The 27,135-nt window shown below is 50.4% G+C and overlaps 10 protein-coding genes across 10 annotated transcripts; 4 read left to right on the top strand and 6 right to left on the bottom strand.

The window, feature by feature from the left end:
- Window positions 1-68: 68 nt before the first annotated feature.
- On the top strand, window positions 69-687 carry VTN00DRAFT_6073 (uncharacterized protein; the record flags this gene model as incomplete). The annotated part of the gene is made up of 4 exons (XM_069432669.1): window positions 69-216; window positions 266-403; window positions 461-501; window positions 571-687. 4 exons carry the CDS (start codon window positions 69-71, stop codon window positions 685-687), a joined length of 444 nt encoding a protein of 147 aa, XP_069288505.1.
- Window positions 688-1,634: 947 nt separating this feature from the next.
- Window positions 1,635-3,417, top strand: VTN00DRAFT_6074 (uncharacterized protein; the record flags this gene model as incomplete). Its single annotated transcript, XM_069432670.1, has 5 exons — window positions 1,635-1,754; window positions 1,815-1,829; window positions 2,127-2,609; window positions 2,664-2,884; window positions 3,009-3,417. 5 exons carry the CDS (start codon window positions 1,635-1,637, stop codon window positions 3,415-3,417), a joined length of 1,248 nt encoding a protein of 415 aa, XP_069288506.1.
- A 1,561-nt stretch (window positions 3,418-4,978) lies between these two features.
- VTN00DRAFT_6075 (uncharacterized protein) lies at window positions 4,979-7,063 on the bottom strand (the record flags this gene model as incomplete). Its single annotated transcript, XM_069432671.1, has 2 exons — window positions 4,979-5,433; window positions 5,488-7,063. The coding sequence occupies 2 exons, from the start codon at window positions 7,061-7,063 to the stop codon at window positions 4,979-4,981; spliced, it is 2,031 nt and encodes a 676-aa protein (XP_069288507.1).
- Window positions 7,064-16,021: 8,958 nt separating this feature from the next.
- VTN00DRAFT_6076 (uncharacterized protein) lies at window positions 16,022-16,549 on the bottom strand (the record flags this gene model as incomplete). The annotated part of the gene is made up of 1 exon (XM_069432672.1): window positions 16,022-16,549. The coding sequence occupies one exon, from the start codon at window positions 16,547-16,549 to the stop codon at window positions 16,022-16,024; it is 528 nt and encodes a 175-aa protein (XP_069288508.1).
- A 650-nt stretch (window positions 16,550-17,199) lies between these two features.
- On the bottom strand, window positions 17,200-17,927 carry VTN00DRAFT_6077 (uncharacterized protein; the record flags this gene model as incomplete). Its single annotated transcript, XM_069432673.1, has 2 exons — window positions 17,200-17,636; window positions 17,744-17,927. 2 exons carry the CDS (start codon window positions 17,925-17,927, stop codon window positions 17,200-17,202), a joined length of 621 nt encoding a protein of 206 aa, XP_069288509.1.
- Window positions 17,928-18,466: 539 nt separating this feature from the next.
- VTN00DRAFT_6078 (uncharacterized protein) lies at window positions 18,467-20,331 on the top strand (the record flags this gene model as incomplete). Its single annotated transcript, XM_069432674.1, has 3 exons — window positions 18,467-19,455; window positions 19,518-19,824; window positions 19,894-20,331. The coding sequence occupies 3 exons, from the start codon at window positions 18,467-18,469 to the stop codon at window positions 20,329-20,331; spliced, it is 1,734 nt and encodes a 577-aa protein (XP_069288510.1).
- A 629-nt stretch (window positions 20,332-20,960) lies between these two features.
- On the bottom strand, window positions 20,961-22,941 carry VTN00DRAFT_6079 (uncharacterized protein; the record flags this gene model as incomplete). The annotated part of the gene is made up of 6 exons (XM_069432675.1): window positions 20,961-21,107; window positions 21,190-21,827; window positions 21,879-21,972; window positions 22,042-22,415; window positions 22,504-22,665; window positions 22,770-22,941. The coding sequence occupies 6 exons, from the start codon at window positions 22,939-22,941 to the stop codon at window positions 20,961-20,963; spliced, it is 1,587 nt and encodes a 528-aa protein (XP_069288511.1).
- Window positions 22,942-23,553: 612 nt separating this feature from the next.
- Window positions 23,554-25,016, top strand: VTN00DRAFT_6080 (uncharacterized protein; the record flags this gene model as incomplete). The annotated part of the gene is made up of 3 exons (XM_069432677.1): window positions 23,554-23,609; window positions 23,710-24,516; window positions 24,590-25,016. 3 exons carry the CDS (start codon window positions 23,554-23,556, stop codon window positions 25,014-25,016), a joined length of 1,290 nt encoding a protein of 429 aa, XP_069288512.1.
- Window positions 25,017-25,051: 35 nt separating this feature from the next.
- On the bottom strand, window positions 25,052-26,430 carry VTN00DRAFT_6081 (uncharacterized protein; the record flags this gene model as incomplete). Its single annotated transcript, XM_069432678.1, has 5 exons — window positions 25,052-25,579; window positions 25,638-25,994; window positions 26,052-26,149; window positions 26,214-26,252; window positions 26,322-26,430. 5 exons carry the CDS (start codon window positions 26,428-26,430, stop codon window positions 25,052-25,054), a joined length of 1,131 nt encoding a protein of 376 aa, XP_069288513.1.
- A 169-nt stretch (window positions 26,431-26,599) lies between these two features.
- VTN00DRAFT_6082 (uncharacterized protein) lies at window positions 26,600-26,898 on the bottom strand (the record flags this gene model as incomplete). The annotated part of the gene is made up of 2 exons (XM_069432679.1): window positions 26,600-26,794; window positions 26,851-26,898. The coding sequence occupies 2 exons, from the start codon at window positions 26,896-26,898 to the stop codon at window positions 26,600-26,602; spliced, it is 243 nt and encodes an 80-aa protein (XP_069288514.1).
- Between the last annotated feature and the right edge of the window lie 237 nt (window positions 26,899-27,135).

The raw sequence follows: 27,135 nt of genomic DNA on the forward strand, positions 1-27,135 counted from the left end.
AAGCGTGTTTCGACAAAGCTCCATCGGAGATTTTCTCTTGCATATCTGAAGGAAGTCCACTTTGTGAAATGGTGCCGAGGCCCGCTTCCTCAATGATTCTGCAATATGGGAGCTGGGGTTCTTATGTCGGCATCAATAGGTATGCTGCTCCGCGTCCAATGACAGTGCCGGATTCTCTGCTCGGCACCGAAGCGTTCAGCACCGAACAGCATCTCGGTCAGATAAGGAGTATCAAAGTTGCCCTCACCCCATTCCAATAATAAAGATCGGAACTCGTCTCATCTCCGATTCTATTTCTTTGTACTCCGCTCATTCGGTACCGATCTCCAGATGACGGAAGTGCGGGTTAGAAAGCTCTCCAAGACTTGCGGTGCATGCAAAGCTCGCAAAGTCCGGTGCACCAGTATGTTCGGAGTCCTTGCCGACTGCAGCAAACGTGGTGCTGATAGCTCTTGCTTAGGATCCGATAAGGGGGACTACTCTTCTTATGACAATTGCATTGTACTTTCTCATTTGCAGCTGCTCTGAGCTACGGCTTGAGCCTTTGCTGACACTGAACCATTTGAACAGTCACGAAAAGCTCTATGTCACTATAGCTACACCAAGCCGCCAAGGAAGCGCAAACAGCAGCTTTCAGATGCTGAAGCGAACGATGGTAGTTGCTATATTCGAATTAAACTGGAATAAAGACTTTGTCACTCACAACGCGATTTAGGATTAAATGTCTTGAGTTCAGAAACCGTCGCCCCGACACCTAAATGTCAAACAACTCTATCGGCGCAAATGGACCTTTATGCTCAACTACAATAGCTGCTAGCCAGAATTTGAATTACTCAAATGGCCTCCTTTGTGCCGAGAGCCATCGAGAAGCTGACGCCCGCACGTCTTTCGTTGGCAGCAATGGCAACAGGTGTGCTGGAGAGACTGCTTCATCAGAGCAGTTTTTATCACCGTCTACTGGTGGTTTCCCAAAGCTCTATGTTGACCTTCTCCTGGCGGACCGTCAGACCCCTGCCAGGTATAGAGATGAGAATTCTGCAGTCAACGTCTAGTTACCCCTTAGAGTACATTTAGTTGCTAGAAGGTTTGTTGATATCTTTTAGTTGACAGAGTTTTTCGGTATGCATAAGGCACTACCTATTGATGCAGTAAATGTACTTGTTTATTCTGATACTCTTTTAGGGCCTAGCTCAAATATTTCATTCTTCTCTGCCAGCAGGGTGCATTCCTTAAGCAATAGGCTTGGACACACAAAGCTGAACCCGCTTATGGAAACAATTGGCTCTATGGTGAATTCAAGGTTAAAGGGCACAGGTCGGGTGCTACATTTGAATTTCTTATGTGGCTCAAAAAGGGCGCCACTACAAATCACTAGCGACTTTGTGACCTCTTGCGTGCGATGTATGTTCTTTCCCAGAGATCTCCTTCCCTCCCCAATCAGAGCACCAGTTGAGAGATCTTGGTTAATTTTGATGAAGCATACTTTGAACAAGTACATCCTGTTTATCCGTTCCTCGACCAGGAGGCCTTTGAACGGAAAGTATTTGGACAGGTCCCCTCCCAATAGTTGGTAGCGGATAAGGTTTGGTCTGCCTTGTACCATACTGTTCTTGCCATTGGCTGTCAATATAACGATGGTGGAAGTTATGACAAGTTTTGACCCGGGCAATGGACAAGCTTGGGGTCTTTTTGAGATGACACTTTCCTATTTCCAGGACGTTGTGATGACCAAAGGTTCCTTGATGGCGGTCCAAGTATGTGATTTTCCTGAACATCAATCTCAGACAAGTATTCTGACTGACACTCCACGACAGGCTCTGACTGCAATGGTGAGATTCCCCCCTAACTTTTCGCCCAAAGTAAACTGAGACCCGACATGCACAGGCTATCTTCTCGACAACTGTATCAGCTTACCAATTTGGAATTTCTGATGATCTGAGAAGCGGCCAAAATGGCACAGAATATGGGTTACAACAAGGCGACAGGTCCGAATGATAGCATATGCCACTGGACCTTTTGGGTTGTACACTCTCTCGAAAAGACATCATGTTTCACAACGGGGAAAACCTCATTAAGCCAACTTCTGCTCATTTAGAGAGAAAAAGGCTAATAGTAACGAAACGCAGCTACTAATGGACTCTGATATAGGCTGCCCGATTCCCTATGTTCCAGAGTCCGTATTTGGCGACTATGACTGGATTCTCACCTTCGCCAGATATGCGAGGCTGGTCTCTAGGATTTACAGCAGCTTGCTCTCCGTCAGTTCTGCAGGAAACACAACGAGATTTTACCGCGCCTCTATTTACCGGCTACACGATGACCTCGAAGTTTGGATAATGTCGATACCAGAGCCATACCAGCCGGGAGAACCCCTCAGGGCACGGGATTTGCCTGGGCCCTTAGCTGTCTCAATCGCACTGAACACGCACTACCTGTACCTCAATGCACACCTAAACTTGCTGCGGACAGCACTCCATATCGGAGCTGACGAGCCGGGAACTGATCGTCAGCTGGAAACGAAGAAATTGTTGATGAGAACTTCCTGCTCAATCTTGGAATTGACAAAATACATTGAAGTGGCTACCTATACCTCCCTGTACCTCCATATGGTACGTCGTTCTATACATGTCTGAGTTTTTTTCGATGTACCTTACTGACATAAGCGCCTGCTGCATGAACAACCCTACAGGGTCCTGGCACTAATGCCCCTCTCCGCCCTTTTCATTATTTTCCACCTAGTTGTCCATAATCCTACCCATCCAGAAACGAACAACAACCTGGCGCTCCTGGACGTCGCCAGTGGCCACTTCAGCGAATCAAAATATGCGAGTAGGGGAACCCTGCCCGGCTCACTTGTGGCCGAGTTCGCCCATATTGCACGGCAGTACGTGCGTGATGTGCAGCAGGGCGAGCGCAACCGTAACAATGACAATAATAATAGTAGCGATGGAAATGTTCCGATCAAAGACAATAATGCAGAGGCGTCCTCGAATGCGAAAAACGTTCAGGGCCATGTCCAATCCCTTGAAGGACGTCAAGCCTCAGTCTCAAAGCCAGGATCAACTCCCAAACAACCTCATCTTCCAGGCAACAACAACCGACGCTGTCGCATCACCGCCACTAACCCCGACGCCTCATCAGCAACAGGTGCAAAGTGCTTGGCAATCCAATGACAACCATCAAGTCCTCGGAGAATTGCTACCGCAAGAAGGCAACAACAACAACAACAACAACAACAACAACAACAACAACAACAACAACAACAACAACAACAACAACAACAACAACAACAACAACAACAACAACAACAACAACAACAACAACAACAACAACAACAACAACAACAACAACAACAACAACAACAACAACAATAACAATACAACAGCAGCAACGCCGGCAGTAATAGTGACCTCATAGACGACGGGACCAGAACCGGGACCGGGACTGAATCGCTCTTCTTCCCGCTCGTCGACGATCCGAACTACATGCCGGAAGCGCTGCAGCTTCTGGGGATTGACGTGATGGATCTCTTTGACTCGGTGAATCCGGCGGCAGCCGCTGGCGGTATCCAAAACTAAATGTGACCCCGAATAGGCGCTATATATATTATTGTATTAGTATACGTTTTTATCCTCTTTTCTTATCTTTTTCTTTTCCTACATCCGTTCCTTCTAGAGAGACGGCGTTGAATGTTGAACACAATTGAGGCGTCAGTAAATTCCGTAGATAGATGGATGAGTAGATACAAGTGTCCCTGGATTTTAGTCTACTCTGTGGTAGTAGGTAGGTTTGTTCCATCATTTTCGTTTGTCGACTATCGATAGACTTAACATTTTCGCAACAGAACGTGTCTGGATAAATTCACAACCGCGAACGCGAACAGGAAACAAAAGGCAATAATAATAATGAATCATAAGCAATTTCAAAATAGGTATTAGACAATGACTATAACTAAATAGGTTTCTGTTATCAATCATTATTCATTCGTTTATTCATTCATCATTATTACCGCCGGGAATAAAAAAAGATTCCTATCAGCCAGTTCAAAGCAGGCAAGATAAACCAGATTGCTAACCAAGCCCCACACACACACACACACACACACACACACACACACCTTTCTCTTAGTTTTGCAATTATAGTCTCCTTTCGCTGACAGCATTTGCTTATTTATTCCTTCTATTGCAAAAGAAAGAAGTTACAGAATCATTCATTAAGGTAGACTATCATGATAAGCAGGCAAGAGGCGCTGACAGGCCCAGAACGAATTATCATCAAGGAAAGAGAAAAGGAATATTACTCAGACAAGGTCTATTATCAAAATAAATCTAGCCAAATCCGACGCAGTACTCGATGTCCGGAAACTCAACGCAAGCGTGAAAGACAAGACCCAAATCAGCAAACCCAAAAAAGAAAAAAAGAAAAGATTGATCAAGACATCCACCCTGCGGTCCACACACATATATAGGAAAGGAAAGGAAACCTCCGTATTGTATGCAGATTGAATGCCAGACAGAAAGCACAGTACATGTATAGGCAAACAGCATTCACTATAAGCAACAACTCCACCTGAGCATCGGTTTCAAGTATGTCCCACTAAAAAGGGATCTAGACAGGTAGAAGCGCGTTGCAATAAACTAGCTTAGAAGAAATATAAAAAAAAGCACTGTGGGGAATAGGTGAAAAACAAAAACTTGGAATGTGATGAATCTGTAATAGTAAAGACTAAATAGAACTCTAGTTTAAAACATAAAAAGGGTATGTCTCTGAAGTATGTACACTGAATCAAAGGTGTCAACAAACACAAGTCAAAATATCTATGTTCCAATTTCAGCAAAATGTACAGAGGAAGTACTTGCACAAGATGAAGTCAATGCAATGTATCTTCAGGGTTCACAACAAGAATGTAATGTGAGAATGGAATAGTGCATCACAAGGATCAATATCCATCTTGTGTATCAAAGTGATCCTGTGGTATCTATTTCTTCTCTGGTGGTATGTGGTTGTGCGTTTTCTGCACCACCAGCCTGCCAGCGAGCTTGCAGCTGTCTTTATCTGCTGCATCAATGGAAGTGGCTGGCTTGGAGGCTTCTTGCGGTTCAGGGCAACAGCATTCGATTGTTTTCACCCAGCGGTCATTCAGGGCATCATGGATGGAGATCCTTCTCTTGGGATCTGGATGAAGCATTTGTAGAATAAGACGTCTAAGAGCCTCTTTCGGGATAACAGAGAAGATCTTTCCACAAGAGGGATACTGCGACCCAGCAATTATTCCGTCAAGATTTGTTATCATAAAGGCGTCCCAGCCGTCGATGAACTTGGCATAGTTTTTATCCTTGCGATCAGCCGACTCCCAGGGCAGGACACGGAAGATCATGGCAAGGCAGACGATGGCACATGACCAAACGTCAAGTGGTCGAGGGTCGTAATCACCTGTATAGAGTGTGAGACACCGTATTATGGCAAACGCTGCAAAAGAACACATACCCTTCTTTGACAGAACCTCCGGGGCTATATAAGGCAAGCTACCGCAGATTCCCGGAGAGCATTTTCGGATTTCTCCCATCTCCTTCCCGCATTGCCCACCAGCAGAACGCAGACCTGGATGGATGCCACTGAAAACTTCTGAGACGCCAAAATCGGTGATCTTGAGATACCCTTCATTCGAAAGGAGCAGGTTCTCCAGTTTGATGTCCCGATGGGCGATTCCATTGTCATGTAGATAGGCGACGCCACGTAGAAGCTGCTTGAAGAGGCACATTTTATCGTCAAATTTAAGGTAGTTCCTCTGAATCAATTCGTACAGCTCTCCGTGCGAACAATATTCCATAACATGGTTCCATCGGCCTGAATGAGTGCAGAGACGGACCGTCCGCACGATGTTCGGATGATGTAAACTGTTGGCAATGCTGAATTCCGATTTGACCTTTTTCTCATATTCTTCTGGGTCCTCCTTCTGACTGCGTTTTCGAAACTCCTTGACGGCATATTGCACATCCTTCGAATATCCTTTTCTGTACATTATCTTCACCGTAGCTGTGGCACCCTTCCCAATCTCCTTTCCCCTCCGACCCGGGACCCTGCTTGTCCTCACGAACTCATCGTGGAGCTCACATGTATCCACCGTGAAATCGTCCGGAAGACTGGTACTCATCCGACGTGCCTTCAGGCCCACCCCTGCAGCAGCTGGGATGGAGAAGCCCGGCCTGTCAGGTTGGTTCTTGAGGTCACCCAAGCTGGGAGACCGCAGCCTTGGACCGGCATGTTGAGGACGAGGAGTGGCACCGAACTTGATCTTCCCTTTCACACTTAACGCCGCTGAAGATATCGAGTGCTTCCTAGGACGTTCCGGGGGTGCTGAGGTACCGAGTAACCCATTGACATCTGTATTCAACGTACTCGAAGGCGACGAAGGGGAATTGGGTGAATTGGATTTCGAGGTAGCAGGGGAATTACGATATTGTAACGAAAATGACGGTCTCCGCTTCGATGAAAGAAAGCCTCCATTGCTTGAATTGAGGGGCTCCTTGGGAGAGAGATTCGCGTTCAAGTCCACCTTTGCCTCCTCGTGCGCATTGGAAATCGAGCGGCGAAACAGGGCTTTTATAGAATGCGATGCTGTCCTCAACGGAGAGGGTTTGGCAGGGACTGCAGAAGTAGACGAAGATGACGGTTCGTTGGAAGCAGCGACAACCCTGGGGGGAGTTGAATCGGGAGTTGCAGCTGTATTGATGATCAACGGATTCGGGTTCGATGGGGCGCATTCAGGGGCCTTTGTACTTGATATCGCTGGTCCTGGCTGGTAATTCGACAGTGCCGGCGGGGAAGAGTCGCTCGTGGGGGTAACAGGTTCGACAGGCTCACTTGCTGTCTCGTCGCTCTCCTCCAAGGTTGGGTTCGAGAGATCGGCAGGACGCGGATCCTGCGAGTTGGTCTGCGGTACAGGAACCAATGAATTGGGGCGCGGTACGGTACTTAGAACCTGAGAGTGACCATGCTTGCTTTCCCGCCACGACTCACTACCAGGGTCCATGGCAGGGGCTTGCGATACGGAGATCGGCATTGCTACTTGAAGCCAACTTGGGTCAATTTTCGGGAGCCTTTGTTGTACGGTGACCGTTCGAAAATGCCAGGGTGAGGGTGGATGTAAAGATATTATAGTTCAGGTCGGCAGTGTCACTTCCAAGTGAATCTCGAACGCAAAACGATATCAGGTGCACCACTTCATACTCAATTGAACTGCAGACAGTGGTCGTTGGTGATCAAGCACACGTGGAGCTCTCTGTGTGCGTTTAAAAGAACAGAGGCCTCAGAAACGTGCTGTGACAATAAGAGAAGAGCCGGCAAAGAGAGGAACAAGCGAGGACCAAAGGACCCATCTGAAGGTAAAGCTTATACAGCCCCCGAATGTGCCGTTAAAGGTGATAAAGGAGGCAAAATAGGCAAAATAGAGGCGGGCGGAGAGGAGCGGGGAGGGAGGGAAGGGGGGAATAAAAAGAGGAGGAGGAGACGGGGAACGGAGCAGAAGACGAGGATGTATAAAAGATGGGAAAGTCGATCGAGGCGGGAAGTACAGTGTAGCGAAGAGGGGAAAGAAGAGCTTCCCGGGAACCACGGTTTGGGGCGGCAGCGGCGGACGGCGTGGGGGACGAAGACGGCTTTCTCTCCTCCTGCGCTAGGGCCCAGAAGCGCCAAGCGCGTCACGGCAGCTTAACCAGAGGCACCGCTGTAACCTCCCACGTTCCCTCACGCAAGACTCCTTCAACCTTGGAACACAACTGTTGGTCGATGTTCCCCCTCCTCGGCTGAAAGACGGGCCCGAGAACAGAAAGCGTTTGAGCCAGCGGTCCTTGGCTGCAGAAGACAAAGCAGAGGGACCTCTAATGTCAGTCAATCAGCAGAGGGATTCACAAGATGAATGACAATGACAAGAGACTCGACAAGCGGGCAGGCCATCGCCTTTTCTATCCTCAGACAAGGCTGGGCCCGTATCCTGTCCCTGTGGAGTCTGAAGGGCCGTCTCGTCATCTTCGACCCTCTCCACACCCCCATAGATCCTGCCGCGCACTATGCACATCCCCCAAAGTCACCGCATGACGGGCGTCCCCAGGTCTCATCGGGCCGCTCATAGGCTGCCCTCCAGCGAAGGCCGACTGACCGATGCAGCGCTTGCGTGCCGAAAGCCGTCCCTCTGGCGCCCTTGCGTGTCCGCTCAGGTACGCTGTACCGTTCCGTACCGTATGGTCGTTACCGTACCGTATCACCGTGACACCGTACGGGCCCCGGCAATCGGGGCCAACTCACCATCTCCCCGCGCCTGATCCAAAACGATCTTTGATTCCCTGTTGCTGAAGTACTTTGCGTGTTTCCATTCCCGCTGACAATTCAATCTGTGCAGATTCCTGTTCGCAAGACCTTCCTCTTAAAGATCCATGGCTGTCCAGAGCACTGACTCCATATAATGTAGTTGCCTAGCTGTACTGTACCTGGGTATATATCCCCATCTGTTCGCTGTTGGACGCGTGGTAGCCTCAACCTGAATGGCGAGAGCACATAGAACTACCGGCGCGCCATGCCATGCTGCCCGGTGTTCGCCTCGTCGGCCGGAGACGACGCAACTCTGCGGTGAATGAACTTGGCCCTCAGGATCCACCTCGACAGCATCCTCAGACGGCAAGAAGAAGGCAGAAAGCTGGAACTGCGTGTCGGAAGCAATTCCGCAATTATTCTGACGTCCTATAGCTGTTGTGAGTCCGTGCTGAAACTGACACTGCTTGTCATCGGCGCCGGCGCCCCCAGCTACCCCTTGTAGTGCGGAGTGGTCACTGTTGTGCTACGTAGATGATAGATAACTCCTTCGCATAAGGCCCACGGAAAGCATGAACCGCCCCGTGCAAATACGTCGTCTCGCTCAATGGCATCTAGGCCGCAATCTGTACACAATGTCGGTTCAATTGGATCTTTTTCCGGTTCGTTGTGCAGTTGGTTATAATTAAGTACGGCTTAGATCAACAAACTCCCCAAATGTGGAGTACTGCGGCACCAGCCAAGTCTTCAGGAATTCTCGAAATCTCAGTGAACCCCCGAAAGGCACGATCAAAGTACGCACAGCATGTTTGGGGTACGTATGCCCGCAGCTCCGTCTTTACGTATACTCGAATGCCAACAAAGTCGGAGAAATAAGAAAACACAACTCCAGTTGGCACTGTCAGTAGGATTTAAAGCCTACATACCAATTCCCCCCTCGGAGAATTATACAGACCCAATAGCTCTCGTCGAAGTGTAAGACCGGATGAAAACTTGACAAGCAAGCAAGCAAGCAGTGCATCAGTGAAAATTAGTAGCTTGCAAGGGTTTTTGCAGAGTAGTGGTGATGCGCGATATTTCTGGTTGGATGGTCCGTTGCCACCAACTGAGCTGACTGGGAAGGGAAAGAAAACAAGCTCGTGTCTGAGACCAGCCCTGTTGTAAGTGTGTGTGGGGGGCGGGTTATCGTATCCGGGGACCTTAACGGGGAATGACAAGGGTCAGGTAGAGATCGATTTTTTTTTTAATTTTTTATTCGCCTCTCTCTCTCGGGTGGTTGATGGATAGGTACTACTATCCTGATGAGATGTTAGCTGCGTGTAGGTCTTTCTATTTGATCTTAATAGGTAACTCATATAGCAAGTTCTGTTTCCGGTACTGTCACAAGAATAATAATAAAAGACCATCGAGATTCCAGAACATGTCAGTGTTAAATTATTCTGGTTTGATTTGACTTATCATTTAATCAAAGCCGCAGCTTCCGTTTAGGAACTTGCTGAAGCATGGCATCATCATCATCATCAATCCAACATCGCCGTATTTTGTGTATGTAAGGAGGAGTACTAATCTCATAGTATCCTTGATCAATTGAGAACAGTAAAGAGTGAGAGCTGACAAGATGTGAAGGCCCGTGCCACCCAGAACAGGACAGGATGCCGTGTTGCATGCGGAGAAAACAAAAAAAAGCACGGTGCATCCAACGGGCCCTAGGTCCTCCGCACATGCACATCAAATTGTCATAGCTCCATGATGGAAGCAGATGAATAGTGAATGATCACCTACCTATCTACCTAGCTAGCTGCAGCTCTTTTCTTTCCCTCGGTCCAGCTGTTCTGGGCTCGCCAGTTAGGAAGGTTAGGTGGTTGCCAACATACACTTGGAACGAGGTTAATCTCTCCAATTATATAAACCGCGCAGGGTGATGATGTGATGCACTTTCTATTGATCAGATCTCCTATAGGGTCTTCAATTCTTGAACAACACCAACCATTTGCCTAAATGTTACTTACCTGTCATTGTCCAGTACAAAAAAAAAGTCAAGCCTGAATCTAGGTAGGTATATACCTATCTCATCTTCATCCTCGATAGACAACCAACCGACCGACCGACCCGACCACTACTTAACCTCGCTTATCTGATGGTTCGTTATCATGGCCATGCCATGCCATGCTATGGCAAACTCGGCCCCAATCCGACTTTACCAAGACCTTAAGTGCAGGCTAATCCTCAGACTACCAACCTTCTTTTATGTAGTGACGTAGTTTTCTGACTTCTCTCGTTGCCCAGGCTCCACGCCTGTCAGACCTGGGAGGCGAATTAGGGCACTGGAAATAGCAAGTAGGTAACCACATAGCTTAGTGTGCATCCTCGGTCTCTGTCGCGCGCGGGTTGGAGAGATAAACACGGCTCAGATATGCATTGTTGTTTTCTAATAATCGCGCAATTTTGGGAAATACGTCGCGAAGATGGTTCCAAGTTTCTAAATCGTTCTTTTTCGATTGATGGATAGATCTGCTTTTCTGTACTGTATGAATTAAGATAAGGCTACCTAAATACGACCCAACAAATACATCTCCAAGAGAACTTTTGGGAAAAGTACAGCACGACTCGTTAAAGAAGTCAGTTCTAAATTCCCAAAGTGTTGTAAACTCCTACCTATGACGCGCTAAGCGCCAAACTAAAATGGCTCATCGCTCCCCGTTAGTCCGGTGGCATACATTCATCCATAAAACCGATTGCCAGGCTGCCAGCTGTACAGAGTAGATGATGGTGGCCCGTGTGCATCCGGTTTACCTGTTTCAGTCGGAACCGTATCGTAAACATACCACTCAGGTATCGATACCGTCATTCCCTCCTCCTCCCTCCTCCCTTCCCGGACGGAACGGGACAAGGCTGGGCAAGAGAGGTCACCGCCCGTTCGTTAACTTCTGTTTCGCCGCAGGATTCCATGCATCTTCCGTGCTCGTGCTAGTGATAAAATGATCAGAGGGCCAAGAAAAGGCCAAGAACCTACCTCTCTTTTGCGCAGCAGAGCCTCTCTGACGCGACATTTTTTGTTTTTGGACAGTTGTGACTCGAAAAGCGAAGCGCTTATGTATGCAGTTATGTTGGTTACCCGGTTACTTACTCCACACTTATTTTTGTTGCAGGTCCTTTTTGCGGAGAAATCTCATCGTCTTTCCCTTTGTGTATATTTCTTCATTTCGCCTAAGGCCCTAACACGTAGTAAGTTATAGTGGTGCGTTGTTCTTGTGACTGTCGTGGCAACCGTAAAATGAGAGAAAAAAACAAGATACCGGAAGAACCGCGGGGCATCACGGCCGCACTTCCATAACCAAGGTACTTCCCTACAGAAGTACACCGTACTTCCTACTAAGTTAACTGTCGTCAACCTTGGAAATTCGAATAAACGGGTGCGAGGGATCTCTGCACCATTATTGGCTTCATAATCCAGCCACGACGAGCCGTTAGCCGGAGGGGGGTCTGTAGGTCTGGTCTTGATGTTGCGTTGTCGCCAGCTGAGCACATTCGCCGCGTTGCTGGTTGCGGCTTAAGGCCGATCGGTAAGGGTCGCCTGAGAAGCCCCGACCGTCACGTCTGAGCTGAGCGAGCGGCGCGGCGAGCGCCGACCCCTCCGTCTGACATCGGAAGCTTTCTAAGAGGTCACGATGTCCCGCATATGTAGACGGGAGGGCAACACACAGGTTCACCGTAAGTTTTCCTCCTTTTGGCAGTTCCGCTTACCGCCGAGATATTCGCTTCCTTGTGATTTTTACCATCTGCTGAATACGAGTGATGAAGTAGTTCGCTGTTCGTTTGAGGGTCATGCTACTACTCTTGGCGGGTGTAAAGCGCTCGCTCCAATGTCATATGCACGGGTCTGTTAACACTGCCACAAAACTTCAAACCATGTTAGATAGTTTAGTACATAGTATATACCTAATAGCAGGATCAGAAGACAGACATATCATTAGATATGGGTTAATTTTCATGAATTATGCATGGAGAGGGCTCAGAAAAATGTAGATGATCAACGTACTGACCCAATAGAGCATACAGACTACAACCCTGGAGTACAACGCGACAAACTCTTATCATCACCTTCATTGTTTCCCACGTTTGGCTTATTAAGCGCTACCTATCTACTCAAATCTTGCCTGCCAGGTGCCATTCCCAAATCGGGACAGTTACAGGAGACTATGTTGAAGCGGTTTAGCTTTATCCGCACCTAGGTTGCGATAAGCGCTTGTTGGCTAGGTACACAATACTATTCCAAATATATATATAGAGCAGTTGCGATGTCAGTAATTGGAAATTCTATGCATTGCATGAGAGCCCTGAGTCGGGTAGCTAACGGCAGTAGCTGTCTTAAGGTTCCAAATGGGCACGCACTTTATTCTCTACCTATTAGTTGCTAGTGGTAGTAGATACAGTTCAATTTGTCCTGTTTATTAGGCACATACATATGCACGTGATTAGATAGGCTTTAAGGCTAATGTGAATCCAGACTGGTGAGTTCGCCATCTTCCAATCTATGCCCTAAAAAAGAATATGGCCAATTGTCTTTGTTTAGCAGAGTTCAACGGACTTTGTAGGAGGTATACATCAGTCCATACATGACCTTATCTGCAGACATTCCCAGAACGCACTAGCACCTGTCACTCAAACTCCTATCTACTGTTACTATATCTTACATTGTACAGTGATCAGGTATAATACAAACATGATACCAGTCCTGACGGTCCTGTCCTGTACACAGGTACTCCCGTACGAAAATACATAGTCTCCGCCAAGAAAAAAAATAAAAAGGTATGTATACGTGCATCATGCACAGTCGATCATGGCTATGCTTCTTTTTAAATTTTTTGCGTCAGCGGGGGTTGATCCTGGGCGGGGCCAAGAAAATAATAAAAGAAAAGAGCTCTTTCCGCGCAAGGAAGGGATGATTGTTGAGGAGTGGACTGCCAAGATTTTTGTCGCACCCCCCCCTTCCCCCCTGCGCAAGATGATGTATTACTAAGTAGCAGTACATAGTACATCGTACATCGTACATGTACATTGTTATAATGATGATAAGTAGCAGTAGGACGGGGACTGCTTTCCTGCACTTAGTTTCAGGGGTAATTGAAATTTCTGGGACTCCTCTCAGAGTGTTCTGTTCTCCGACCTACCTAACTGTGAAGGTACCTAACCTAAAACTTCAGGCTTAGCCTGCTTACTATCTGAAGCTTTCCTATTTTTGCGTCGGGGGGAGGTTTTTAGCCCCTTGTACTCCGTAGTCCGGGGCGGAAAGCGCCCGCCAAGAAGAACGGAGAAGGATGATCTGCGAGACACGCAACTCTGAACGAGGCGGGGCTACTAGGGCTACGCAGTCAAGTTGCCCCAGAGTCCCCCTCCCTCCCCAGATGATCGATCCTCATCCTCCCTGGAAAACGATTCCAAAACGATTCCGCTACCACCTTCGAGTTTTAACTGCGCGGCCACGAAGGCCTGTTGTTGAATTCTTGCGCGTGACGTGACGCCTCGCCTCTTCTCCGTCTCCGACGCTGGGGAGTCTTGGTATTTATTCAATCCGGCATTTGAGATGGAAAGGAATCTTCGTCTGGAGAAGGGATGTACTGTCCCCGATCAGCGGAAGGCTATGCTAAGCTGAGACTGAGAGATCCGCGCTTGGAATCTGCGCGTGCTATTGAGGAACTACCGTTTCTTTCGTGCACAGGGATCCCTGGTTGTATGAGGTCGTTCCTTGGGAGGTAGGTAGGTGGCTAGCCGCCGAAAGTATGACTTGTCGGAGTACGGAAGCAAACATGGAACGGTGTTAAGTTTTGGATCCTTGAATTAAGAAGAGAAAAAGTTTGTCACTCATAGATTACCTATTCTCTCACACAAACTCCGTCTATTACGGGCATTGTTCTTTCTGTTCGAAGAATGACTACCCGCCTTGTTTGCCTGTGTACAGAGTACTCCGTACTACCGAGTACAAAGCGCTTATCGTCGATCGATGCACATTATTATGCCAAGACACGGGGGATGCGGGACTTCTTGGCAGGGTCTGGAGTGGCTTTGCTGAGAGACAGGTCACCAGCCAAGAAAAATTCCATAGACAGACGTAGAAGCAGATCCTGCTAGGGCGCTTGGAGCAGAGTACTCCGTACAGTACTGTACCTATGAACATCCATAGGCTAGACCAAGAGCGAGGCCGTTCAGGTATTGAGGCACCTGACCTCACTGCTCTGTTCTCCTTTCCAACCTAGGTAGTTTTCGTGCATTGGAAGCCAGAAATGTCTACGGAGTACTCAGTGTCAGAATGATGTCTCCATTACAACCGCCCGAACCACCACCCATGGTTGATGGTTCTATACATGACACTGAAGGTTTAGGTTGCGGCCGTGGGCATCAAAATGCAGCACCCGCAACCGGAAGCTTGTCCACTTGGTTCCGGGGCGTCATGGCACGGCACGACACAACAGAACTCGAAGAGGTTCTTTTGGCAGACTACTATCACGGCGGAGTCCCCTTTGCACAACCTGTGCAAACCGAGGCCGAGAGAGGGGCGGAGTTGGAGAGAATACAAAACACAAAGCCACAAGGTATGTGCTATACAGTACAAGTGATTATCACAATGATGCCTAGGTAGCCACCAAGACGAGACACAGGAATGTTGAAGTGATACAGTGGTACGGACCGCCCGGGCCGCCCGGCAAGGGCGAGAATGAAAAATGAAATGCGAAGTAACGGGATGTTGCCAAGAGCGCGAGAATCTCTTGGGTTTCCTCGCCAAGACGAGGCGGAGTTGCGCAGGAACAGAACAGCCCTACAGTACAAGCAATGGTAAGAGTACGCAGGTAACAAGAGTAATGATAGGGAGCGGAGGTACAGTATCGTGCGCTAGATTGTATGTATTGAGGGTTTTTTTTTCTGGGTATTTTCAGCCGATAGGAGAGACACAGTCCCCTTGGGTTTGGAGCGATCTAGATCATATCAAATGGCATACGCATTCACAGTGTTGTTGGCCTGTAGGTGAGAGGGCAGACCATGTTGAAATTGGATCGAATATTAGCGAAAAAGATACCAGTCAAAGAAAGAGAATGAAACGGTGTTTGAATCACTTAATCTGTTGTCTTCTCGTCCTTGTTAGCTTTACGTGGACTGCTGCTTTTATGTTATCTCTAATCAGATTTGTTTTTCTCTTACTTTTGTCGAAAACTGCAGAGGGCACGACACCTTACTTATTGGACATTGCTCTAGACTTGGCCGGACGAGAATAGGTGCTCAGAATTTCTGCGGCGCTAACGGACCACACTCTACAGAGCTTTGCACATCAAGAAGTGAAACGAAGACGGTCTGGCCTGATATCCATGCGCTGTAGGATCTATGAGTGCGGTTTCATCTTGGTAATTGTGTCTGACTTCAGAACTAAGTTCAGTCTTGTATTACGCATGATTTTCGTGGAATGAAGTTGTGGTAGAACTGAATATGCCGTATCATGGCTCGGCGATATTGATTTTCTCAGCGCATTAATGCCTCTGCGCGTGCTTCCGAAAGATACCCAGGACAAAAAACCAAGCCCTACAGGCTATGTCCCAAATGGGACCAAACCTGCCGAAAAACAAGATTTGAGCAACCTCAATAACCAGAGCAGTGGTTTGTCAAGAGCTGAATGGAAAGCTGGATGGGTAGTTGATCGGGACCGATTCTCCCGCGCGTCAAGAAATCAAGACGTCAGGACATCGATAGGATCTCTCAGTCCTTTCAAACTGCTAGCACATCGTACATGAGGTATCCTTCTGAAGACGCCTTCCTTCTCCGTCTGCTGCATAAACCGCTGCCACTCTTTCGTCTGGATCCATTGCTCCCAAGCCCACTTGTTCTTGAAGCTGGCCAGCAGCAGTATGTCGTGCATTTCTTCGCGAGTCGTACCTTTAGGGCGGCCAGGAGGAGGCATTTCGACTGGGATACTCTCGAAGCGAGTAACGTACGGGCTGGCCTTTGCATGCTGTTGCACCTCAGAGAGCAGCGTGTCAAGGCGATGGACTGAGATAGAGGACTGATGGCCATCCTTCTCTGACTCTGGCACAGCGACCATCTTGGTCTCAAGATTTCGAGTCATCTGGGATGCGAAAAAGAATATCATGCAAGCTAGAGGCCTCGTGCTGTCCTCTCGGGGAGCTTGGTTCAGCGTAGGCAGGGTGACAGTAGGAAAGCTGGTATCACCATTCCTTTGATCTTTGTCAAACAGCATCTTGAATCTTATAATGTTTTATGCGCTGGAGGGATGAGGACCAGTAGACAAAAGAATGGATTGTGTCTATCTCAAGCTGCGAAACAGCAGAAGTTCCAAGCACGCCTCATTCTGACGTGTGTCGGCTGACCGGCTGCCATTTTTCAATTAAATCTGGAAACCACGTACTCCCTGAGAGCTTTCCCCGCATTTCGATATGCTGGAGTGTTTAAATCTTCCATGCTCCAGGGTATCTCGTCCGTAGCGAATGATAGTGTGAGAGCAGTTTCGGATCGAGACGAACCCCAGCCAGCGCTGCGACCCCGCGATTGCAAGACATAGGTTACGCCAGGTCAGCAGCGTTATTTCTGCTATTATTCGACATTTCCTTCTAGAGCCAAATCACGTTTTAATGATTTTGATGACGGCCTTCCTGGACATTATAACCGCAAAGGAAAGAGCCACCGAACAGTAGGCTGCATCTATCACAGGATGCGCATCCTTCAGACATACAGGTCCGGTCAGAACCCCCCAAAACCGCAACCATAGCAGTACATGCTGCAGGTGCAAGTTTAAATAGACATTAGCATGAGCGGACGGGAAAGCCCGCCTTGCGCGCCTCATAGCACTGACACAGCGACAAACCCGCGAGACAACAGACACATCGCATCTCAAAAATCCTGTATACCTGTCTCTCCTTGTAGCTTCTTCTCGTCTTCGATTATCCACTCGGGTTCCTCTTCGTCAAAATATCGCTCCTGCTCCTCGTTCCAGTCATCGTATTCATCGTTTTCATCAACCGTCTTGTAGTCGAAGTTGTAATCCGCTCCCTTCAGGAAGCGCATTTCCATTTCCCAGCGCCATCGTTTCTCTCCCTCTTCTTTGGTGGTGGGGATGTCTTCCCGGTCCTCTGCTAGAATCTCTCCGTTGGGGCCGCGTCTGTAGCTGAGCATCGCGTTAGGGTCTGGGTTATTCAGCGCATCCAGCTTGGCCTCCGATCTCATGATATCCGCTTCGAGGACGCCTGAGAAGCCTTTCGCACGTCCTTCTGCTTCCCTCTCTTGGGGCGTCTGGAACCGGCGGATTAGGCGATCGTAGAGTAAAGGGTCTGCATCGGTGGCTGCATGTTAGTCCAGAGTCTTTTTCACTAAGAACAGCGATCATCTAAACGCGCAGATAATCGGTCAATGCAAAAATAGGACAGAGCAAGCGGACCGGCCAGCTCGAGATCAGGAGAAGAAAAGTACTCCGGGTGCTTGTCGAGATAGCGCTTGCGGCGGTTCTTGACCTGGACCGAAGCTGGAGGGACCACTGGACGCTTCAACGACGTCGTGCCGTGCGCTGCGTCATTCTGTGTATCTGACTCTGTTTTTCCCGTGTTCATTGGGAAATACGGCATGGTTGTGGTAGAGTATGAGCAGTCAAGCGATAATGTCTGTTGTTGATAGGAACGCGGGCGGCGGTCGGCTTGATAAGACGGCGATGGCGATGTTCTGTGAGCTTCGGCGGGACGAGACCGGATCCCCGGCCCGCAGTCTGAAGCGCGCCGAAACGCTGGCGGATCCTTTGACTGTCCAGATCGCTCTCTTTGCACCGCTGAGGTTTGGAGAAATTAACCTTTAACCTTCTGACGAATATGGCAATTGTCTCGAGCTGAATAAAAATGTAAGGCTTTCTTGCTCTCTTTTGATGTTTTTCGTTTGCATATTGCTTTGTTGCTTTGGAGTTTTTGCATACGTGGTGCACTAAGAGCTCTACTTTTTTGCTTCGCTCTACGTGCAGGAAAATCGAGCCTCTACGTCAAATTCCGTGTTTTGAAGCAATTATTTCGGTAAAATATTGACATTGGTTTTCTAGTTTCGCTCGTGCGAGACATATATTACCCCATTGACCTGTCAGGAGGACCATTCTTCAAGTCTCGTCTTTAAGGTGGTCAAAATGGCACGACCTATTCCGCAGCGGCCGCCGCCTCCGTCGACTCTGGAGACGGTGCGCAACATACTGACGAGCATCAAGTACGATGCATTCGCTCGGGGGGTGGGATTGCTGTTCCTCGCTGCGGCGTACTCCTCAATCTGCCATCTCACGCTGTCCCCAGTATATGGAGGGACTGCTGCGGACTTTGCTCACCGCCCCGGGATGCTGGCAGCCGGCATCGCTGGCTATTTTTTGAAAGATCGGATTCAAAGGTGCCTTGGTAGAAGAGCAGCGCACTTCATTCCAGTTCTGGCGTTCTGGATTCCCACCATTCAATATTTCCTGTTCAAATTCAGTTCGTCGCTGGGAAACCCTGCCGGTCCTGTGGTCACGGACGTGCTTACCTATTACCCACTGCTTCTGCTTTCGGTGGCTGTATCTGTGAAGATTATCCAATATGCTACCGACCTGAGGGCTCGTTACGGTGAACTGGCCGAAGAACATGTGCCGTTCGTCGGCTCCTATGTTCTCTTCCTCATCGGGGAGAAAGTGGCCAACTTTTTCATTTCGAAGACCATTGGATTTATCACCCGCAGCGGCTTTCAACTCTTGCTCGCGGCCCTGTACTCTATTACTGTCCCGTCCAAGTTGCTGCTTCTGGCCCTGCCGTCGTTGCTCTTCTCCTTCACTGCCAATGTCCACATGCCCTTTGGTCGCCCGACCGCCGTCTTGAATTCCACTCTCCAGGAACACGGCTACACTCTGATTGAGCGACGCGAGTCCGTGACGGGCTATATCTCGATCCTGGAAAATGCGAAGGACGGATACGTCGCGCTGAGATGCGACCACAGTCTCCTCGGAGGAGAATGGAAGAACACCGGAAGAAACTACAATCCAGCGGTGAAGGACCCTATCTATGCGGTCTTCGCCATGCTGGAGGCTGTGAGACTGGTCAAGCCCGAAGGTGGAGAGCACAGGCGGCCGGATGAAGACAGCAACGCACTTGTCATGTAAGTTCTGCATTGAAACAATTCTTCCCGGATCCTCCATCATCTGACTGACCGTCCACCAGCGGACTCGGAATTGGAACCACCCCCGGAGCCCTGATCGCGCACGGAATCGACACCACCGTCGTCGAGATCGACCCCGTCGTCCACCAATTCGCCCAGGAGTACTTCCACTTCCCGAAAAACCACACGGCCGTGATCCAGGACGCCGTGAAATTCGTGAAGAAGGCCACGTCCAAGCCAGCGCACCCCAAGTACGACTACATCGTGCACGACGTCTTCACCGGCGGCGCGGAGCCGATCGAGCTCTTCACGGTCGAGTTCCTGGAAGGCCTGAAGTCGCTTCTCAAGGACGATGGAGCGATTGCAATTGTCCGTCTTTCCCCCCTTCCCTTTTCCCCTACGACTCCATTCCTTAAACTATCACTAACATGAACACAGAACTATGCAGGCGACATCTCCCTCTACCCCGCCAAACTCGTCACCCGCACCGTCCGCTCCGTCTTCCCCACCTGCCGCATCTTCCGCGAAGACCCGGAGACCGACAACCCCAAACACAAGCGCGACACCGAGGACCCGGACTCCCCCGTCCCCGACTTCACCAACATGGTCATCTTCTGCAAGAAGACCACCTCCTCCCCTCTTGAATTTCGCGCCCCGACGCCCGAAGACTATTTGGGCAGCAAGTCCCGCGAGCTGTACCTGATGCCGCAGCACGAGATCGACGCCTCCGTGTTCGACAAGGTGAGTAAGGGCGAGAAGAGGATCCTCCACGCGAAGCACATGCCGGATATCCATACGTTCTTGACCCGTGGGGCGGTGGAGCATTGGGAGATTATGAGGACGGTGTTGCCGGCGGAGGTGTGGGAGAGTTGGTGATCGGATCTGATCTTGATCAGATCAAACACTTGCTGCTCTTCGCTCGCTCTCATGCTGACGCTGATGCTGATATTCGGATGTGGAATGAGTTATGAAGAAAGATGAGAAGCAAGAAGCAAGAGACTCCTGAAAGAAAGAAAGGGGAGAGAATATTTTCTACCATGTCTAACATAATCTATGTACCACCATCTTGTTGGTCCTATAATCTTACCTTATTTATCATGTAACTATATATACGTTCCAATGCTATTATCAACATCAACCAAATCAATAATGAAACACCAACAATAACACATCCATCCATTATCTAGGCAATTATCAATCAATAAAACCATATCATTAGCTAAGTAACATCGATACGTACATACATAACTTCAATCCTTAGTCTAAGGTAGGCAGGGAAGACTCGGGGCAAGAGTTAGTTCAGTTCGACTCAAGTTTAAGGGTATCATACTGTACAGCAAAGTACAAAGAAGGTAATTGGCATCTCGCGTCCCCCCGTTCCCTTTCCTTCCTCCACTCCCCACTCTTTCAATGTTACCTCCCTCCCTTGTGACCCTCCAATATCACGTCCCAAGCCAGAGCGACGAGATCATAGACACGCAGACAAACGGACCATTAGTAATGATTTAAGGGGTACTGCCACGTGGGCTGCCACCGGCAGGTTTCTTGACCAGGCCGGCGAAGAAGCTCGCCAGGGCCTGGTTGTGTGCCTTTTCGTCGCCCGCGGACGTCGTGGGGGTTTCTTTCTTGAGGGCGCGGTTGGCCTCTCTCTCCTGTAGACATAGACGTGTTAGCTGGATGGCCCATGGACAGACACGAGAAGTCAGATTCTCGAGTAGTTGGCCGGTTGCCTACCTTTAACTTCCTCAACATATCATCCGCATCCACCTGTATACCTCCCATGTTGAACTGCACCGGTCCAATGTGCTCATTGACCCGTCCAGTCTCATCCATGGCCGACATCTCCAGCTGCTTGGGCACCTTCCGGGCCGCACGATCCTTCTCGTCCTCGATCTTGAGCTGCTCCAGGACCTCGAGCTGCTTGCCCAGGAAGGTCTGCATGTCCTCGGTCTCGATCTCGATCTTGTTCGCGTTCGCGCGGCTGCCGCCGTGGCCGATCGAGGTGTCCCGCTTCGGATCCTTGATCGTCTGTTCGTAGATGGCGACGGCGCTGGTGCCGTCGTCTGGATTTGGAGAGCCAGGCTCGTCTGGCTTTTCAGCTTCTTCTGAAGCCGCACCGTTGAGAGGCTCTGGCGGGTCTTGGATCTCGATGGACCAGGCCGTTCCGACTCCTTCCATGTCGAAGCCTTCCCTGATGATTCGGATCTTGCCCCACGAGTCCCAGTTCGTGGGTACGAGAATCTTATCTCTGTCGATAACGTTGTGTCGGAGTGATTGTCTCTTAAGAAGGGAATGTATCCCTAGTGATGAATGAATGAGGCTTTGCAAGGAACCTGCGAGGAAGGGAGTAGTATAGATAAGTGACGCGCCATCTGCGGTTGGTCAGTCAGTCTGCAAAGACACAGAGTATATATGCGACTCACGTTTCAGTAGAATCGTTCTCATAAACTGGAGGATGAAGTCAAACTCCTCCTCGCGCCAACCGTGCTCCTTCTCCAGCTTCTCGATCTTATCGGCCTGTATCCATCGAAGAAATGGTCAGCGTGAGCTACCAATACCCTGACGCAGACGAAGAAGTAGACGCACCCCTTGACAAACAACACACATCGGAATCCCCAGACCCTCATCCCACTCCCCGGGTCCTAACGGTATCGTCACCGGTCCACCGGGATTCGTCGTCCCAGCGGCCGCACCGTCCAACCCCCTCTTGCGGTCACGCCATTCCGTCATAATCTCCTCCATAACCAGCTTCGTCTCGTCGTCCAGCGAGATCAGCACAGATCGCAACAGACGGACCCATTCGCGCAGTTGTCGCACCCAGGTCCAAGGGTTCGACCAGTCCAGCAGAATCACGATCAGGGTCTCCGGCACAGACTGAGGTGTAAGGAGGGGTCTGAGGAGGGGCGCAAAGGAAGGAGAAGGTTCAGAGAGGAGGTATGCGGAGACGCGGGCGAGGATATCTGTCCGTGCCTCGTCAGTCCAGACGTCCAACCGCAATTGACGCGTAGCCTAGAACATGAATTGAAGTAGAGAACAAAACCATCGTACCTTCCTGATCCGCATCCAGAACATCCTGATACGTATACCCCAGCGCAAACTGGTTCGCGATGGGGGGTACTCTCCCCTTCGTCCTCTGATTCCCTAGTCTAGGATCTGAAGGGTCTGCAGCAAGCGTTTCCAGAAATTCCCTCTGGCTTTCCGGTGTTCCTCCTAAAACCAAGGTACCAATATCAGCTCATGAACATAAAAGCAGCCCGCAAAGAGCCTTGCTCCCCAGAGAACAATGACAGCGCAAGGGTAAAAACATCACTAACCCAAGATCAACAAATTCTTCTCCGGCAGCCGCTTCCCGCTGGCGACGCTGTCCAGCATCGAGGACCAAATGTTTTTTTTCGCGCCATCCTTACTCGACGGGCGACTGCTGGATCTGTTGTGGCCGCCGGAGTTCTGGCTCAAGGTCGACAGTCGCTGTCCGATTCCCACCATGTTGGGTCCTGATCAAACCATTCCCAGCACGGTCGGAGATGTGGTATAAGAATAATCGCGTATAAGACGCGTGGATTCAGAGGTTATCAATTTGGCGGATTGGATTAGATTAGATCGGATAGGGCGGGCTGCGCTGCGCTGCGCAGGGAAGGATCAGGGGAAAAGGTCAGGTCGGTCGGGCCGCGGAAGTCTGTCTTGTCTTGACCGTTTCAAAGGTGAATGCGCGTTGTTTGTTTTTCCCCCGTAGATATAGACGTGTCTCAACGGGGTAGTGACTATGCGAAGGTCGTCGGGCTTCGTTCGATAAAGAAAACAGAAGGGCAGATATCATGAAAGGGATGTTGCGCAGCGCGTGAATCGGTACAGTATGAAAGCGGGCGTGCCCTTGTAACGCAGCGCATGGCCAGCCTGGAGCCAAGGTTGCCGGTGGGCCCTGCGCGACGCTTGCGATCTTCCGATCTCGACTCCAGAGCTTACCTCGCCGGTATTGTTATTTCTTGCGCGGGTGCTTCAACCGCACTTCATTGCCACAGCAGCACAAGTGACAGGAAAGACAGCGAGAGGGGCTTCTCGCATTTGAATCTGGCTTGTTTGGGGATCTAGGTAGCAACCATGAACTCCATCCGCCAGATCCAAGCGCTCAACAAGCGCGAGCTTGAGAACGCCGTGTATGTTGCCTGTGTCCTCTATCCCCTCTGTATTTTTTTTCACATAGTAGTCTTTTCATCATGACTACAAAGTATACTAACGTTTGTTTACAAATGACAGCCCTCCCGAAGCCTCCTGGCACGCCGACTACCGCGACACGGCCTACATCTACATCGGCGGTCTCCCCTACGAGCTCTCCGAGGGTGACATCGTGACTATCTTCTCCCAGTTCGGTGAGCCCGTCCACATCAACCTCGTCCGGGACAAGGAGACCGGCAAGAGCAAAGGCTTCGCCTTCCTGAAATATGAGGATCAGCGCAGTACCGATCTGGCAGTGGACAACCTGTGCGGCGCGACGGTCATGGGGAGGATGCTGCGCGTCGATCATGTGCGGTATAAGCGGCGTGAGGATGAGGGCGAAGAGGATAATGTCGCGCCGCCGGTTATCGGGGCTGAGAAAAGGGTAACGGATGGACGGGGTGATGATACCGATGATGAGGAGCGCAGGAAAAGGAGGAAGAGAAGGGGAAGTGATGACACGGACGTGGAAGGTAAGCGGAGACGGCCGATGCTTAAGGAGGAGAAGGAGCTCGCGGAGTTGATGCGGGACCACGATGAGGAGGATCCCATGAAGGAGTTCCTGATCGAGGAGAAGAAAGAGGAGGTTGCTCGGGCGATAGAAAAGTGGAAGAAGAGCGAGAAGAAGCGGAGGAGAGATGATAGTCGTGAGCGGTCACATCGACACCGCCATCACCGTCACCATCACCGGAGACGGAGCGAAGATAGGTCTCTTTCTCGAGAGGACAGGTCACGCAGAGACAGGTCGCCGTCACGGGAGAGAAGATCTCACCGGGACAGGTCCGCTTCTCGCGAAAAGAGATCCCACAGGGATAGATCCGCGTCAAGGGAGAGGTCCTACAGAGATAGGTCGGCTTCTCGAGAGAGGTCCCACAGGGACCGGTCCGCGTCACGGGAAAGATCCTACAGAGCACGATCACAGACAAGATCGGAATCACCAGATCGAAGACGACACCGGGATAGAAGAGACCGCGACAGATGATTCATTAACTATTCCAATATTCTCTACTATCATACCATCATTACACCTCTGCACCCGCATGAAGCAGGGCGGAGAAGCGGAAAAGAGTCCATCAATTTCGAACCAGATCCAGGGCCACAACCGACTGCTGTTGGCCGTCTTCAACATCACCAAAGCGATGGCGGTTCAGATGTGTGTGCGAAGGCAAGAAATAGGAGCCGTTGGCTGGCACTTCTTGCTGCCAGGCCTAGCTTTCCACCTGAGCGTGCAGATGTCATCTGCCATCCTTTTGACTCTTCAGCATGCAAGCTGTCCTCAGCAGCAGGCTGAAAGAAACCGGTCCCTTACGGGACAATTGTCGTGTCCTTGGGACAGACTTCCTAGATAGACGTTCCCAATAAATCGTTTCATCAAATAAATCGTTCAGCCGCCTCCAAGATAGCGTTTCCATCCCTCCCGAACACAGTACCGCTTGCCATCCTCCCCTTCCCGAATGACGAATTTCTCCCAGCGCCCTTCTTTTCCTGCACCAATAACCAAAATCGTACTATCATTTGTCCATCCAATCACACCCTTCGAGGGCCGCCCAAACGAGGTCCCAAGGGGCGGAACATAGAGTGAGCCTAGCGGAGCCTCATCGCCAATCTCGAAGTGAGCGCTCGCGAAGGAGTATACGTCAGAGAACACCCTGGGCAGGAGAGGGATCTTTCCCAAGATCCCCCATTTGTTAGTGGTTTCTTCTGTTGGTGAAGACGGCGACTGGCTACGCCTGGCCAGGTTGCGCGGATGGGGGAGATCGAAGACATGCAGAGTAGACTTGTCCGATGTGACAGCCAGCATAGTGTTCGAGGGTGATATTCCCAGCGAGAATATAACTGCATGGTCCACGCCTCGTCGCAGCTCAGCTATCTTTGCGCAATTACTGGTAGAGAATACCCGGATCAAGGTGCCCTATATGGGTCATAGGGTCATTAGACAATGTGAAGAAAATAGATGCGGTCATTCTTACCGCTTCACTTGCAGTAGCCAGGACTTCTCCATCTGGGCTCAGTTCCATGGCTCTCAATGGGGAGCTGTGCGCCGGTATGATGCTGACATTGCCCGTCTCCAGCTCCACCAGCTGGACCTGGCCCGGTGACCGACCCGGAAACGCCAACAGTTTCTTGCCCAAACAGGCCAGCCCCAACGGGTTATCGGACGTCTCGAAAACGGAAAGTTTCTGGGGAGGATTGGAGAAGGCAAAGACGTGGATGCTGTTGAGTAGGGCGACTATGATACGCGACTTGGACAGGCGGACCCGAAGGACAGACGTGCGGAACTCTAGGGTGATGACCGCTTTCTGCTTTGCATCGTCCCAAATGACCAACTTGCAAGGGGATCAGACTCCATTGCGGCAGCTCCAATAGGGCCCGGATGTGCGCACCTTGTTCTGAGGGAACTTGGGCTGCCTCCCTCCTCCGACGAGAGCCAGGTAGTTGGACTGGCCCAACATCTCCGCCACTCCGATGCCCGCATTGAAGTCTGCGGAAAAACGTCCGGGCTGTCAGTTGCCAAGTTCGACCTCAGGGATGGAAGCACTGCATACCTCTGGAGACCTTGAGCTCACATGGGTCGGCGTTGAAGACTGTGTTCCCCCCAGATCGTTATCAGCCACCATCTCCGAGACTACTCCGGAGGTGAGGATGCGCCTTACCGCAGAAACCGGTGTCCAGACCAACGGAGAAGCAGCTACTGTCGTGGTTGAAGGCAGCTGATAGCGAGACCGGACCCGCAGAGCCGTCAATAACCTGTCTGGTGTTCATGGTGGGAGGGGCAGCCCCGTCGCATGGTCCGGGGGAAGCTCAGTCCGCAGTATGGAGTACTTGATATGACGGGGGGTCTGCGGAGGGATCAGACGGAGGTAGGGCTGGATGGCAGCAAACAAACAGATGCACGGGAGCTGCACCAGATCAACGGGAAGTGCGTAACAAACTAGCAAAGCAATGCAGATACTGCAGAACTGTGCAAGACCCAGCAACCGATGTAGTCGGTGAGGGTTGAGCTGGTGGTCATCTCATAGGCGCCACAGGGCGGACCGCAGAACTCGTTGATGCCTGAGAGACGCGGCAGCAACATGCCGCTGCCTGGAGAGCGACGTTCCAAGCGTTCCACGGGCGAGCAGCGGCGCTGGGCCAGACCCGACATGGCATGGCGCGTTTCTCCACCGCAGCTTGGACACGAACCCCTGACTGCTCGTGCTGCTGCTGGCCGGAGTCAAGACTGTACCGCATTCAGTGCTCCATACACAGACGTTCAGTGATGGGAAAATAATGCTAAAGAAAGAACTTCACGTAGACCCGTCGTAGCACAGTGCACAGAGGGCCCCGGCCGTGGTCGAGCCCACATGGCGATGCCAGCGCCCTCGCGCAGCTCGTGCTTCTTGCTGTCGTTAAGGCTCCTGCTGCAGCGCCGATCGTGATTGGCCCACGAGCTGGCTGGTCCGCCCGGTCTGGAAAGGGGGAACAGAG

This window comes from Thermoascus crustaceus (genome assembly GCF_041956765.1).
Source record: "Thermoascus crustaceus strain CBS 181.67 unplaced genomic scaffold VTN00scaffold_3, whole genome shotgun sequence".
Taxonomy (NCBI): Eukaryota; Fungi; Ascomycota; class Eurotiomycetes; order Eurotiales; family Thermoascaceae; genus Thermoascus; species Thermoascus crustaceus.